General features: G+C 55.6%; 1 protein-coding gene across 2 annotated transcripts; it reads right to left on the bottom strand.

Annotated features, from left to right (window-relative positions):
* Nucleotides 1–2,121: 2,121 nt before the first annotated feature.
* On the bottom strand, nucleotides 2,122–6,992 carry SELENOW (selenoprotein W). Of its 2 annotated transcripts, XM_045440763.1 has the most exons (6): nucleotides 6,713–6,992; nucleotides 5,235–5,259; nucleotides 5,075–5,128; nucleotides 4,821–4,895; nucleotides 4,623–4,721; nucleotides 2,122–2,504 (listed from the first exon to the last, which is right to left on the bottom strand). In XM_045440763.1, exons 1-5 carry the CDS (start codon nucleotides 6,757–6,759, stop codon nucleotides 4,641–4,643), a joined length of 282 nt encoding a protein of 93 aa, XP_045296719.1. In that variant the 5' UTR covers nucleotides 6,760–6,992; the 3' UTR covers nucleotides 2,122–2,504; nucleotides 4,623–4,640. The 2 variants fall into 2 exon arrangements, with proteins under 2 accessions (XP_045296719.1, XP_045296718.1); XM_045440762.1 differs by having other exon boundaries at nucleotides 4,623–4,895; nucleotides 6,713–6,847.
* Between the last annotated feature and the right edge of the window lie 7,290 nt (nucleotides 6,993–14,282).

The following is a 14,282-nucleotide window of genomic DNA, read 5'->3' on the forward strand; positions in this document are numbered from 1 at the left end:
ATCCGTGGAACACGGGCACAGCCTCATGAGCCATCAGCATTTGGCGGCCGGCAGGAACCGCATCCTCTCTGTCATCCTGGAATGAATGGCTCGGGCCTGAGAGCTCATCAGCTTGGAACTCGGAGTGGAGGCGAGTGACCTCAACAATTCAGAAGCGTGGAGTCCCCCAGTCTCTAATGGTCTTTGTGTGACCATTGCCCTTGACCCGACCATTCCGCTTCCGGGCATGCGCCCAGAGGTACTGGGGACGGGTGCTCAGACGAAATCTTGCGCGCTCCGTGCAGGGTGGCACCAGTCCCAACACCCAGAAAGTTAGAAACCACCGATCTGTCCAGCAGCTGAGGCAGAGATACACAGGCGGCGTATCCAGGCAGTGGAATATTCCTCAGCCACTAAACGGAGTGAAATGCCGATCCGCGCTACTACAGCGATGAACTTGGAAAACATTACACCACGTGAAGGAGGCGAGACGCAGAAGGCCACGGGGTATACGATTCCTTTCATACGAACTCCCCAGAACAGGCAATTTTTTTTTTCCCCTCTTTGTGCTGACGAAAACGTTCTCAAATCGACTGTGTTTGGGGCAGCCTGGCTGGCTCAGTCAGTGGGAGCGTGCGACTCTTGATCTCGGGGTTGTGAGTTCAAGCCCCACGTTGGGTGTAGAGATTACTAGAAACTAAAATCTTTAAAAAAAATAGTTTCCTAAAATTGTAAGTATTTATTTTTGAGGTGGCAGGGGGTGGGGTGAGGGGAGAGGGGCGGAGAGAGAGGGACAGAGGATCCAAAGCAGGCTCTACGCTGTCAGCAGAGAGCCCCACGCAGGGTTCCAACTCACGAACTCTGAGATCATGTCCTGAGCCAAAGTTGGACACTCAACTGACTGAGCCTGCCAGGCGCCCCTAAAGCTATTTAATAAATAAATGAATAAAGAAATAAAGTTGACTGTGAGGATTGTTGCTTCCATCTGTGAATTATATTATTATATAAAGCCTTCAATTGATACACTTTAAATGGGTGAGTTGTATGGGATGTGAATTATATCTCAACAAAGCTGTTTGAAAGAAGAAAAGTGAACGTTTCTGAGGCTCTGATCTTTTGTGTCTCAGGCTCTCTCCCTCGTGTCTTCACCCACTGACCAGCCTCTTCCAGAGAGGTTTTGTGGATGTCTCCAACTTCGCAGCCTCAGGGACTGGGACTTTCCCATCTAGATGCTTCTATGTGGCACCCAGCAGATTTCCTCACCTCACCTGGGCCACCCGATGGCCTGGCTCAAGTGATCAGAGAGAGGACCGGAGCATGATCAGGCACAGCCCATCTGATCCAACATTTTCCAGAGTTGTCCTAGCCGGATCGTCGGAGCGCCTGATCCGTTAGCCCCGTAAGGATGAAGAGCTGTTAGAAGGAAAATAGTAACACCCTTCTGTTCGGGGGGGGGGGGGGGGGGGGGCTTTTATAAGGAATCTTGTGGGTTTTACACAAATGCAGTTTTGTTCGTATGTTTTGGTGATTTGAGTCAACCTTTCCAGGGAACATGGATGCATTTAAGGTATAAATGGCCTTTGGGGCGCCCCCGGTGGCTCAGTCGGTTAAGCATCCGACTTCAGCTCAGGTCACCCATCTCGCGGTTCATGGGTTCCAGCCCTGCGTCGGGCTCTGTGTTGACAGCTCGGAGAGCCTGGAGCCCGTTTCGGATTCTGCGTCTTCCCCTCTCTCTGCCCCTCCCCTGCTCACGCTCTGTCTCTCCTTCAAAAATAAACATTTTTTTTTTAAGTTAAAAAAAAAAAAAAAAAAAACCTGTCCTCACCTTGACCTCAGACTCCCGGTTTCTGTTGTTGGAACCAGTCTGGTCTTTTTGACGGCCACCCTAGCAGACTCGTACAAGCCTCTACGAATCTGGGGCCACGGCAGGATGTACTGGGACCAATCTGGGAGCCCGGGTCTCGTTTAAATGAACATCACTGCTGCATGCTGCCTGATCCCTCATCGGCACGACCTCGGAGCCACTATGAAGGGCTTCGTAATCAGCAAGACCCGTTTCCTGGGCCAGAGATGGGGGGGGGGGGAGGTGGCACGAGGCTGGGGAGGAGGTTCCAGGGGTAAAATGGACACAAGCAAGACACGTTTTGTTAAACTCATCCAATGTTTACTGAACGGTAAACCGTTACCCACACTGCTGAAATCTACAACTCACTCATCCAGATCCCTTTCTCCGCCACCCCAAGAAGGAAGCCAGGAGCAGGAGTAACCAGGGGGGGTGCTGGGGGGTTCGGGGGCAAGTGGGGAGAGGAGGGAACAAGGCAGGCAGGGTGCAGAGTTACATGCCTGCAGACACACACACACACACACACACACACACACACACAGAGGCAAGGACCAGAGGCGTCAGTCTCTGCCCCCACGCAGCGGCCGCAGGGACATCAGGGAAAGACCAGGCGTCCACCAGACATTTCAGTCCTTCCCGTCATGAAGCGTCGGCCACGAGGGGCTGGGCCAAGGTCACTGGACTGTGCAGAGAAGAGAGGGGGGAGGGGTCAGATTGCAGGGAACAAGGCCGGGTTGGGGGAGTGAGGGCCCACGATTAAGGGGTTAAGAGAGAAGCAATGGGGAAAGGGGGCACCCGGGGGGGGGGGGGCTCGGTCGGTTGAACATCCGACTTGATTTCAGCTCAGGCCATGCTCTCACAGTTCTTGGGTTCGAGCCCCACACTGGGCTCTGCGCTGGCCATCACAGAGCCTGCCTGGGACTCTCCCTCGCCCTCTCTCGCTCCGCCCCTCCCCTGCTTGTGTGCTCTCGGAGAAACTGAGGCACAAGGACCAGGGGATGCCCGTGACAGAAAAATTGTAACCCTACAGGCAAGGTGGGCCAAGACTTAGTTCTCAGTCGAGTCTTTTGTGAGAGAAATGAGGCTGGGGGGGGGGGGGGGTAGGGAGTGCTAGAGGCGGCCACTAGGAGATGTGACTGAACACCTATCACGTGCACCCCATGGGGAAACTCGGTTTCCAGAGAAGCCACCGACAGAAACGGGCTTCTGGGACACCTGCGCCCGCCCACTCCATCTGCGAGCCCCAGAAAGACCTCTTCATGGTCACCAATCGCTGTGCCAGGCCTCAGGCGGGGCCCCAGCTCCTGAGGGTGACCTCTCAGCACTGGGAATGAATGAATGTCCCGCCTGGGGCCTTGGGCCACAGGGACTGGTCTATGCTAACAATGTGATTCATGGTGGGGCCTTGGGCCAGGCGGTAGCAGCTCCTGACTTCTGGAGGGGCCGGGGGCCAAGGTCGGCCACGGCTTCCCTGTCGCAATACTCCTCGGTGACGCGGGACCGCCAGGACCCGGCCCTGCTTCTCCCTTGGCTGCCTTTCGCTATAATGAACTGTAACCGCAGGCGTGACCTTGCTGAGTTCTGCGGGTCCTTCTAGCGGCTCACACATCCCGAGCATGGTCTTCGGAGACCCTGGAAGCCGCACCCGCAAGACGTGCAAACGAGAACCACGGCGCCCTCCTTTCTCTTGCGTAAACCCCACTTTCGCTCGCATTGGACGAAACCACCCGTTGGTGGACGGCCTCTCTGGGACCCAAGGAAACCTCGTGCTGATTTAAGTAACCGCCTGAGCTGCCGACAGTTCAGGAGCAGCAAATGGTTACGTGTGTGCAGGAGAGGTGCTCTGTGTCGGCCTTTTCAGAATTCGAATCCCCAGCCCCACTGCACGAAAGTGTTCAGCTCGTGCAGCTTTAGAATTCCACAGTTCTTGATTTTCTCTTTTTTCCCTGGCGGGGGGCGGTGGGGGGGGATGGAGGGGGACACTGCTCACTTCAGACCCCTGCACGTCAGGCAGGACGCTAGGACGTTTATACCACACCCGTTCGATCTGCCACGTTCAAGTTCACACTGCAATGTGACCTCACTCGGCTCCAGTAAAGGACGTTAAAGAAACGGAACTGCAGGGCTCAGTTAAGCGTCCGACCCTGGGTTTCAGCTCAGCTCATGATCTCACGGTTTGTGAGTTCGAGCCCCGCGTCGGGCTCTGTGCTGACGGCTCAGGGCCCGGAGCCTGTTTCGGATTCTGTATCTCCCTCTCTCTCTGCCCCTCCCCCATTCATGCTCTGTCTCTCTAAAAAATAAACGTTAAAAAAAATTTTTTTTAATACATAAATAAATTTCAAAAAAAAAAAAAAAAAAAGGAAAAGAAACAGAACTTGAGTTTAAAGCACCCGAGAACCAGTTTTCTGGAGCAAAGCACCCTGGGGACGGGAACTTGGGTTCACAGGACACTGGGATGGAAGTTAGTTCCAGAACACCGGAGGAAAGACTGACTCTTGAGATTAGGGAACGGTACCAAGTACTTCCAGACTGTCGAGCGTCAGGAGCTAGACCTTGGTTCTGGTCTGCCCAGTTCTAGAACAGGCCGGATTTGGGGCTCATCTGGAACACGTTGGCCGGGAAATGGGAAACCAGGCTCGGGAGGTGCTGAAAAGCAGCTCCGTGATCCAGAGCACAAGATAGAAACCGCTACTCGTTCTGGAATACATTGGGTTGGAAACTTGGCCTTGGGTTCCAAACTAGCTGTCAATTCCAGGAACGGGGAGTCAGTCACAGTGTCCAGTGGCTGGGCCCCCCTCACCTCTGCCTTCGGGGCCCATTAGCCCTGAGCCAAAGCAGCTTTGATGGCGGCCACCAGCTTCAGAAACTTGCTCTCTGTGTCCACGTAACCATCGCCTCTCTGGGGGTGTGAAGAAGAGGAAAGGAGTAAGCTAGGACCGGGATCCCAACTCTCAGCCAGGCTGAACACAAGGTAGGACGGACGGACGGACAGACATACCTTCTTGGAGTGAACCAACTTCCCCCCTACCATCACTTCAAAGAAGCCGGTGGCCTGGGGAGTCCCCTCGCCGCACTGGGAAGAGAGAGATGTTGGGGGGGCTGAGATGCCCTCTTGGGGACACCTGCGCCCCCAGGAAATGGGAGAATATGGGTGAAGAGTAGGGCCGACCCGAACCACCCGGCGGCCACTCAGGGCTGAGGGGACACACAAGGAGACCGTCTTTGATTCTCTCCCCCATCCCCCAGACTCACGATGTCCAGGCATCCGGGGAACTCATCTTCTAACTTCTTCTTGAGCTGAAGATACTGAAAAGGGCGGGGGAGGTCACAGCGGGGGTCAACAGGGGCCGGGCCGTTTGCCGTCCTCCCTCATCTCCCAGGGACAGGTCTGGGGGCTGGCCACTCTGCTTACCTTGGACTTGTAGCCTCAAGCACCACTGGTGGGAGGTCCGAGAGAGTGGGTCCCAGAGGGGAGGGGGAAACGGTAGGGATCCGGGGCGGGGGAGCGGAGGAGGGAAGAGGCAGGCAGCGGGGAGGCAAGAGGGGAACCGGGAAGGGGGCCCAGGAGGACATCAAGAGGGACAAACGACAAGACCAAAGAGGAGACAGAGGAGAGAAAAGACACACAGAATGTTGAAAGCCGCACAGGGGACGGGGGACACCCACACACAAGGAAAACCGACAGAGGAGAGACAAAAGACACGGGGTGCAGAAAAGGGGGGTGACAAAGAGACCACAAGTATGAGACACAGGCAGGAGGGAGGGAAACAGAACCGCGTTAGGGTAAGAACCGCGGAATCACCACCCCCACCCACAGCCAGTGGGAAGGTCTAGGGGATGAACCTTTACTCCTGGATCCCCAAGGTCCTACCAGTCGTGAGGACGGGTTCCAAACGCTTGCCCAACCCCCACGACATGCTATTTCTGGACTGGAGTCTGCAACACGCGCCTCCTGGGGGCCTCAAAATGTCACCCCACCCTCTGCTTTGCTGAGGCTGCGGGAACATTTCCACCGCTGAGACCGATCTGAGTCTTTCAAAATCAGCGACTGCCCCCTGGCCATTTCAGACTCGGGCTTCTGACCTGACCCCACCCTCGCCCACAACCTATAACCAAAACGGAGCTAAAATTCTCCTCCTTTCTGGGAGGAGACACGCACTGAACAGGCATTTATTAAGCGCCTACGTGCAGGCGTGTCTATGCAAGCCCGCACAGCACTAGATGCCAGCCCTGGCGGGGGGGGGGGGGGGGGGGGGGGAGGAGGGGGCATAACTCAGTCAACAAGACAGAAAATCCCCGGTCCACTCGGGACTTTTTCCCTGCAGGGGGGAAGCTGGATCCAACATGTTTAGCGCCCGATACCGGCACTCCATCCGAGGCTAACTACTGAGATCACTCTCTCCCCTCTGCAGGTGGAGAAACCGAAAAGATGGAAGATTCCTAACGACGGGCATCCACAGTATTCGTGCCTTTCAAACCCACGCTGGAACATTCTCGAACCTTCCGGACTCTGGCGGTCCCCACCCCAGGGCGGTTGAAGGCGTTGGGGGAGGGCCAACCTTAGCGATGACGGAGGCCCCTCTCCCATTACAAAGCTGACCCCACCCGCCCCCCCCCCCCGGGGTCCCCGGATGTCTAAAATGACCACCCGCGTGTCCCAGTTCCACCTTCGAGAACCTGAGCTGTCCTGAATGCCACGCCCGGGGCGGGGGGGGGGGGGGGGGTCAACGCCCTTCCTTCTCGCCCTTCCGCTCACGCCCACCCCACCCCACCCGCAGAGAACCCCTTTTCTCGGGAAAGGATCCCCGTAGGTCCAGCCCCCAGGACCGTCGGGTCGAGGATGGGGTCCGACAGGGGGTCGCGGAGGGGACCTCTGGCCGTCGTGCTTACCAATAAACGACTCGGATGGCGAGGGCCATGGCTGGGGACCGCAGCATGGGCGGGGCGCGGACAGGCGACCCACCTGCAGCGTGCACCGGCGAACTCCGCTACACCCGGACGGTCGCACAAAGGTTGTTGCTTGGCGTTACACGGCGCGAACCAACGCGGGAGAAAGGCGGGGGGAAGCGGGAAGGGTGGGGGGAGGCGGGCCCCACGGCGGGGGCCCAGGGACCCTGCCTCCCGGCACCCTGAGCCCCCACGCGGGCTCTTCCCCTTCCCCGCTGGGGCCAGGATGCATCCGGACAGGACTGGTCCCGGGGGAAGCCCCTACGCGTCCCCTAGGGCCCCCCCCCATCCGGGCCTGAATGGTATGGCCCGTGGGGCGGGGCTCTGGGCCAGACATTCCGCGAACTAAACGGAATTGCTAACAAGGGTGATGGTTTTTCCAGCGCCGGCCGGGAGGGGGCGGCCCTGGGGCCCCTTTTCTCCCCCGGAAGAAGGTAGGAGGGCGGGGTCCGAAAGCATTGGGGGTGTGCGGGGGCGGGCCCCGGAAGCCCAGGTTTCCAGGGAGCGCTGGAGGGTCCCCGCTTCTTATTCAGGCCTGGCGGCTGGACCCGGGCGCCGCCTGGTCGCCGTGGCGGTCGCCGGCGCTCTCCAGCCAGCCGTCTCCAAGGCAAGGGGGTTCATGAAAGTGCCGGACGCCAGCAGTTAGTTAAAGGGATTAGAGCGTGGGAGCCTTTCCCTGAGCCTCAGTTTTCTCCGTCTGGAAGATGGGCGTAATCGCCTTCAAGGACTACTTACCCATTTAACCAATACGTACCCGCGTACCTGCCTGCCATCAGCGATGCAAAAAAAAATAGACAAAATCAATCCCTTCCCTAGTGGGAGTGATTTAGCCTGGGGACAGTTGGGGGGAGGATGGGGGTTGATGTGCGCACGTTCAGTGCGTTCCTACAGGTGGAGAGCCTTGAGTGTCTGACGCGTGGAGCTAGCTAGCTCGAGAAAGATGAACGCTGCCCTAGACCTTCCCGCCCCAGCTTCTGCCTCCGCCTCCAGGTCCTTGGTCCTCACCTGCTATAATCCTGCCCCGAGGCAGGTGCCAGTTCGACTCTAACGGTTGGCTGTGTGACTTCTGATCCCCGTTGTCTCAGAAGGATATAATGAGCCAACACAGGGCTGGGTGCAATCAATGTCCCGTATACAGAGGTCTCTCTCGGTGGCTTCCAGAGCCCTCAGAACAAAAAGCCAAATCTTGGCACGATCTGGCCCGGCCCGGTCTCAGTGCCCTACCCACACGGAACCACTGCAATCCCCCCTTGGACCTCACCCCCCTCTCCGGCCTCTGGGCCTTTGCACATGCTGTTTCTGCCCTCTTCCCCTGCGCGATTCCTGCTCGTCTTCCGAGAAATCGGCGCCCACGTATTGTCGCCAGCTAGGCCCCAAGACCTGACCTTGACTGCCCCCCTGCTCATACTCCTCTGCCTTTGTCCCCCCCCCCCCCACTTTTTTCCTTAACCTCCTTTCCAGTTTCTCTCTTCACTCAGGCAAGTGAAAAGCAAAACCTAGCCACTGCCCAGACGAGACCTCCGGCCAGCACAGACCACCCAGACCGGCTTGAGCGTAAACCCCCTGACCCCACGCGTCCCCGGGCAGGCGGATGATGGAGCGATCTCTCCAACCGCGGGCAACTACCTTTACCTCATTATAATACTAACCCCGCCCCCCAGCGCTAGCCTCATTTACATAACACCCCAGGCGAGCGTCGGGCTGTTGCCTTCAGGCGCTCGCAGGACCTCCTCCCTGCCTCTACATCCGGGAGGGGGCGTCCCTGTGTAAATATTCATCCCACCGGGAGTCACGTTCGGAAGCTGTTTTCCGAGATCTCCTTCTTGGCTGCAGATAAACGCTTCCTTGTGCGACCGTCAACCTGGTGCAGTTTCTGCCTGGCCCAGGAGCGAAGGGACGCAGGTTCACTTACAGTGTGGTAGGGGAAACCGCGTGCTTCCGTGGAAAACTGTGCACCCGGTGCGGCGGGAGTTCCAAGTTCCCAGTTCTATAAGGACACAAGTCACGCTGGATACCCTCCTCCAGTATGACATCATCTTACCTACTGACATCTACCGGTGAACCTGTTTCCAAAGAAGGTCACATACGGACGTCCTGGGGGGTTAGCACTTGGACAGACGTGAATTCGGGGCAGGACGTAATCCCACACAGACCGAATCCCTCCTCCGGATGGTGGGCTCTGTTTTAATACCCTGCAGATTGTGGGTAATGCACACGAACTCTCTGCAGGCATGCGCATGCATTACGGAGGCGAGAGTGATGTTGGCGCTCCAGGAAACTGAGTCAATAGGTTTTTCTGGAGATTGGGCTGTTGACAAGACTGCCTTTTTCTTGTCATTTGCTAAGATATCCTAAACTGATGGAGACTCACGTCGGGCACGACCTGATCTCTTGGCGGGTACAATATTTGTTTTTCTTTGTTCTGGGGCAGCCAGGAGCGCCTGAGGAATGTCCCCCCCTTGGGGGGGGGGAGGGGCGGGTGTTGCTAGATTGTTCTTCGCCCTCTGCACCCGGAGCGCCTCCCCAAACGTTTTGCTTCCCTTTGAACACGCGCTTCAATGTTCCTGATCTGTCAACGTGTCTGTTCTTTGGTCCTGCTCCGAACAGGTTGTAACACCTCACCCGTGCGGACTCCCCAGTCTCCAATCGCACGTTCACTTTTGGATTCTGTGTGAGTCCTGATTTTCCCTTTTTTGTTTTGTTTTTGTTTTTGTTTTTTTTTTCTCCAAAACCTATCTTGTAACAGGACCGCCCTCAAGGAAGCCCCCCTGAGCCCCTTGGCCTGGGTCACGGTCCCCTCGGGGCTCCCCCAGCCGTGTCCTGACTACTCTGTCAGTCACAGGTACGGTTCCCTGTCCCCCTCCCCCCCCCCCCCCACTGGCTTTCCCAGCACACCCAGCAAGTGGCCCGGCCGGGCACCCCCCGCGCAGAAGCTCCCCAGAGTGTTTTGTTGGCCAGCCTTTGGGTGGAGAACTTGCCAGAAGCCTCGAGAGAAGAGGAACACCACCACCCACCCCCCCACTTCTGCCCTTGAGAACAAAGGGATCTTTGTTATCCAGCAGTGGGGAGTCTGGTGGAATTAGTAATGATCCCTGGGCTGGGATTCTCTCTCTCTCTCTCTCTCTCTCTCTCTCTCTCTCTCCCTCACACACATACATAGACCGATGGTAACTCATAAGCTGTCCCCGCCGCCCCCCCACCCCCACCCAGCTACACCATGGCTGCCTCCTGGGGCTCACAATGTGACTGGGGAGAAGGACAAAGGAAAAGCCAGAAACAAATACGTATTCCCCGAGGGCGTAGTGAGTGCCGGGAAGAAAAATAAAGGCAGGAAAGGGTGGCAGGCAGTGCCGGGGCCGAGAATTTTGTAAACAGATCAAGGAAGGCAGCTATGTAATTGGTAAGGGCAGCCAGGGGCGCCCGGGGGGCTCAGCCTGTTGAGCATCCGACCCTTGATTTCACGATCTGATGGGTTTCCAAGTTCGAGCCCCACGTGGGGCTCTGGGCTGACAGCCTGGAACTTGCTTCCCTGTGATGATCCCATTTTCCAGACGGGCAGACTGAAGGCACTCCCCTGAGGTCACGCAAAGCACAGAGCAGGGGTTGTGACCCCGGCTGTCCGGCTGTGGAGCCTGCACTCTGAGCCACCTTCCTGTGAGCCAGACGGGCGGGGCAGGGGGGTGATGTCAGGGAGCCCGAAAGCTCCAACGCCTGGGTGCAGGGTAATCAGCGTCAGGACCACCTCCGTCGTCTGTCTGTCACTCTGCGTGAGGTCAGGGCCTCCCTGGGGCTGCGGCTCCTCTTGTCCCCCTCCCCTACCACCTATCCACTTAGGACCACTGAGCCCTGCACAGACTGAGCCCATCTGGAGAGGACCCCGCTTCGGCCGGTCATGGGTCCAGCATGTGTGGAAGCTGACTTTCTTTTTTTTGTTTTAATTTTTTTTAATGTTTATGTATTTTTGAGGGAGAGAGAGAGAGAGAGAGACCAACAGAGTGCAGGTGGGGGAGGGGAAGAGAGAGAGGGAGACACAGAATCCGAAGCAGGCTCTGAGCTGTCAGCACAGAGCCTGATGCGGGGCTTGAACCCACACACCGTGAGATCACGACCTGAGCCAAAGTCCGACGCCTAACCAACTGAGTAACTTTCTGTTGGGTTGCTCATCTAAATTGTTAAGTTGTAAGTGTTCTTTATATATTGTAGCTACAAGTTCCTTTGTTGGAGATATGATTTGCAAGCACTTTCCCTGTCTGTGGCGCGCCTTCTCATTTTTGCAAGTTTTTTTTTTTTTTTTATGTTTATTTATTTTTGAAAGAGGGGGGAGAGGGACAGAGAGAGAGAGAGGGAGACCGATGCGGGGCTCGAACTCACGAACGGTGAGATCATGCCCTAAGCTGAAGTCGGACGCCTGACCGCTTGACCGTTGGAGCCACCCAGGCGCCCCTTTGCAAGTGTCTTTTGACACTTAATTATTAAATTAAGCAAAAGCTTAACTTTTAATATTAAATATTAAATATTAAAAGCAAAAGCTTTTAATTTCTTTTTTTTTTTTTTTAATTTTTTTTTTTCAACGTTTATTTATTTTTGGGACAGAGAGAGACAGAGCATGAACGGGGGAGGGGCAGAGAGAGAGGGAGACACAGAATCGGAAACAGGCTCCAGGCTCTGAGCCATCAGCCCAGAGCCTGACGCGGGGCTCGAACTCACGGACCGCGAGATCGTGACCTGGCTGAAGTCGGACGCTTAACCGACTGCGCCACCCAGGCGCCCCAAAAGCTTTTAATTTCGATCAGGGCTTGCTTAATTTTGCTTTCATATTTTTTCTCGCGTTTTCTCTTTGTCCTTTTTCGCGTCCTATGTAAAGTATCTGTGTCAAACCTCAGGCCGTGTTTCCTTTCAGAAGTTTTTGTGGTTTTAGCTGCTCGTTTAGATCTCATGTTTTCCGTTCCTTATCTGGCTTCTTATCTTGTTCAAATCAATCACTGCCACCAGGTCTCTGAGCCGGGGCGTCAGGGGGGAGGAGAGAAACCGGGGCGCTATCCTTAGAAAGCACTCCCCCCACCCCTTGCGAATTTGGCCCTTGCCTTGCGTCTGGGGAAATTGGCTGATAGACGCTTCCCTCTACTGATATAAAACTTCCCTAAATGATAAGGAGGCTCACTGCGCCACGGTTTTGGCTTTTTGAATGAAACAATATCTTTCGCGCTGACACCCGCTGTGCTTTTGGAGTTCACGCCAGGCAGATGGCCTGCCTGGGATTCTCTCGCTGCCTCTCTCTCTGACCCTCCCCCTGCTCGCACTCTCTCTCTCTCTCTCTTTCTCAAAATAAATACATAAGCTTAAAAGAAAAATAAATCAACTACGTACTGACTCCCGTGGGGCCTTCCAGAGAGTCTTGGAACACAGGGGTGGTTTGGGGCCCCCAACACAACCGGTACCCCTGATGGAGAGGAAAGACTGTGGAAGAAAAAGTCAGTAAAACACAGAGCACCCCACGTTGTTTGACTGTGTTTGCCCTTGAGGGGCCCGACTGGAATCACTTTACAAAATAAAAATTCTGCTGCACTGGGTGGGAAGAGAATGGGCAGATTTTTGCAGATTTTCACAGATTTGGGGGCTCATGCAAATTCCAAATGCATATTTCCAGCCCCTGAATTCCAGATTTTTACATCCAACTGCCTACTTGCCACCTACAATCGGGTGTCTAACTGGCGTCTCAGATCAGAGCTCTGGATAACCTCCCCCAACCTCTGCCCCCCGCCCCCCCCCCCCCCCCCCCCCCCGGCCCATCTGGAAATTGGAAGTTCCAGACCAGGCACAAACCTTGACTTTCTCCTTTTCCTTGTACATCAGCCACTTTTGGTGGATTTCCTTTCGAAACGTATCCTGGATGCACCTGCCCCTCCCCACCTCCACCTGCTAGCCCTGGGGGAGCCAACATCACCTCCCGCTAGGGCGCCCTGGGGCCTGCCCCACCTCCGTCCCCTGCCGCCTGTTCCCATCAACGCCACCAGGGGGCGCCAGCCCCTCTTCTGCTCAGAACCCTCCAGGGCTCCCAGATTACTCCAGAGTCTAAGCAGAGTCCTCACTGGGGACCCCTAGGGCCCACATGTTCTGGCCCCCTCCCTTATCTCCGATATTACCCCTCCTCACAGAGTTTTTTGGGTTTTTAACTGAGGGATAATACACATAACAGAAATTAATCATTTTAAATCTTTTTTTTTTGTTTTAATGTTTATTAGAGAGCAAGCGGGGGGGGGGGGGTGGGGGGAGAGAGAATCCTAAGCAGGCTCCACACTGCCAGCACAGAGCCGGACGAGGGGCTCGAACCCACAAACTGTGAGATCATGACCTGGGCCAAAACCAAGAGTCGGACACTGAACTGACCGAGCTGCTAGGCGCCCCTAAAATTAATCATTTTAGAGTGCACACGTCAGTGGCATTTAGTGCGTTCACAGAGCTTTTTCCTAATTTTGAAAATGACCCTTGAGCCATCATTTCTTCTAGGAAATTAATGGCGACGAGGGATAGGAGTCGTGCATGTGTGTGCGCGCGTGCACATTTTTGCGTAAATATATCTTATGGTGTGTGAGCTTTTGTGTCTGACCTAGCATAACGTTTCCAAGGTTCCTCTCAGAGATTTTGCATGGGCTGTTCCCTCTGCCTGGACGCTTTTCCTTCAGACAGTCACAGGGCTCTCTCCTCACTTCCTTCAGATCTTTGCTCAAATATCACTCCATCCCTGAGGCTACCGAAAATGGTAACCCCTCCCCAGCCTTCTGTGTCCCCGCTTCCCCCTGGCACCTACGCCCTTGGCATCTTACGTATCTTACTCATGAATGGTGGATGCTGTCAGGCTGTCTCTCCCCTAGAAAGTGCGCTCTCTGGTTTTCTGTCGTGTCCTCCCCCCTGGTACGTGCCCAGCATGTGAAGCGGTGAGTGGCTTATGGCGGGCACCCAGCAAATACTTGTCAGATAAAGGCAGCCTTAAGCAAGTATATTTAGGGGCAGGCCTGGGTGGCTCAGTCGGTTGAGCGTCCAACTTCGGTTCAAGTCATGATCTCGCGGTTTGTGGGTTCGAGCCCCGCATCGGGCTCTGTGCTGATGGCTCAGAGCCCAGAGCCTGCTTCGGATGCTCGGTCTCCCTCTCTCTCTGCCCCTCCCCCACTCACGCTCTGTCTCTCTCTCTCTCTCAAAAATAAATATTTAAAAAAAAAAGTGTATTTAAGGGGCGCCTGGGTAGCTCAGTTGGTTAAGCATCGACCTCGGCTCGGGTCCTGATCTCAAAGTTCATGGATCCGAGCCCCACATCAGGTTCCGTGCTGACAGTGCAAAGCGAACGAAGTCATTCGTTGGCACCACGAGGAATCCTTATCTTCCTCTCCCTGCGAGAATTCTTAACCTCTTTCGAGGCAAGTACCAGGCGCTCGGAGTTCAGGCAAGTTCGGGGGGGAGGGTCGTGTTCTTTCCTGGCGGATTTTGGCTGATGCGAAGCATAGTTGCATCCTTAAAG

This window comes from Leopardus geoffroyi, chromosome E2 (genome assembly GCF_018350155.1).
Source record: "Leopardus geoffroyi isolate Oge1 chromosome E2, O.geoffroyi_Oge1_pat1.0, whole genome shotgun sequence".
NCBI classification, from domain to species: domain Eukaryota; kingdom Metazoa; phylum Chordata; class Mammalia; order Carnivora; family Felidae; genus Leopardus; species Leopardus geoffroyi.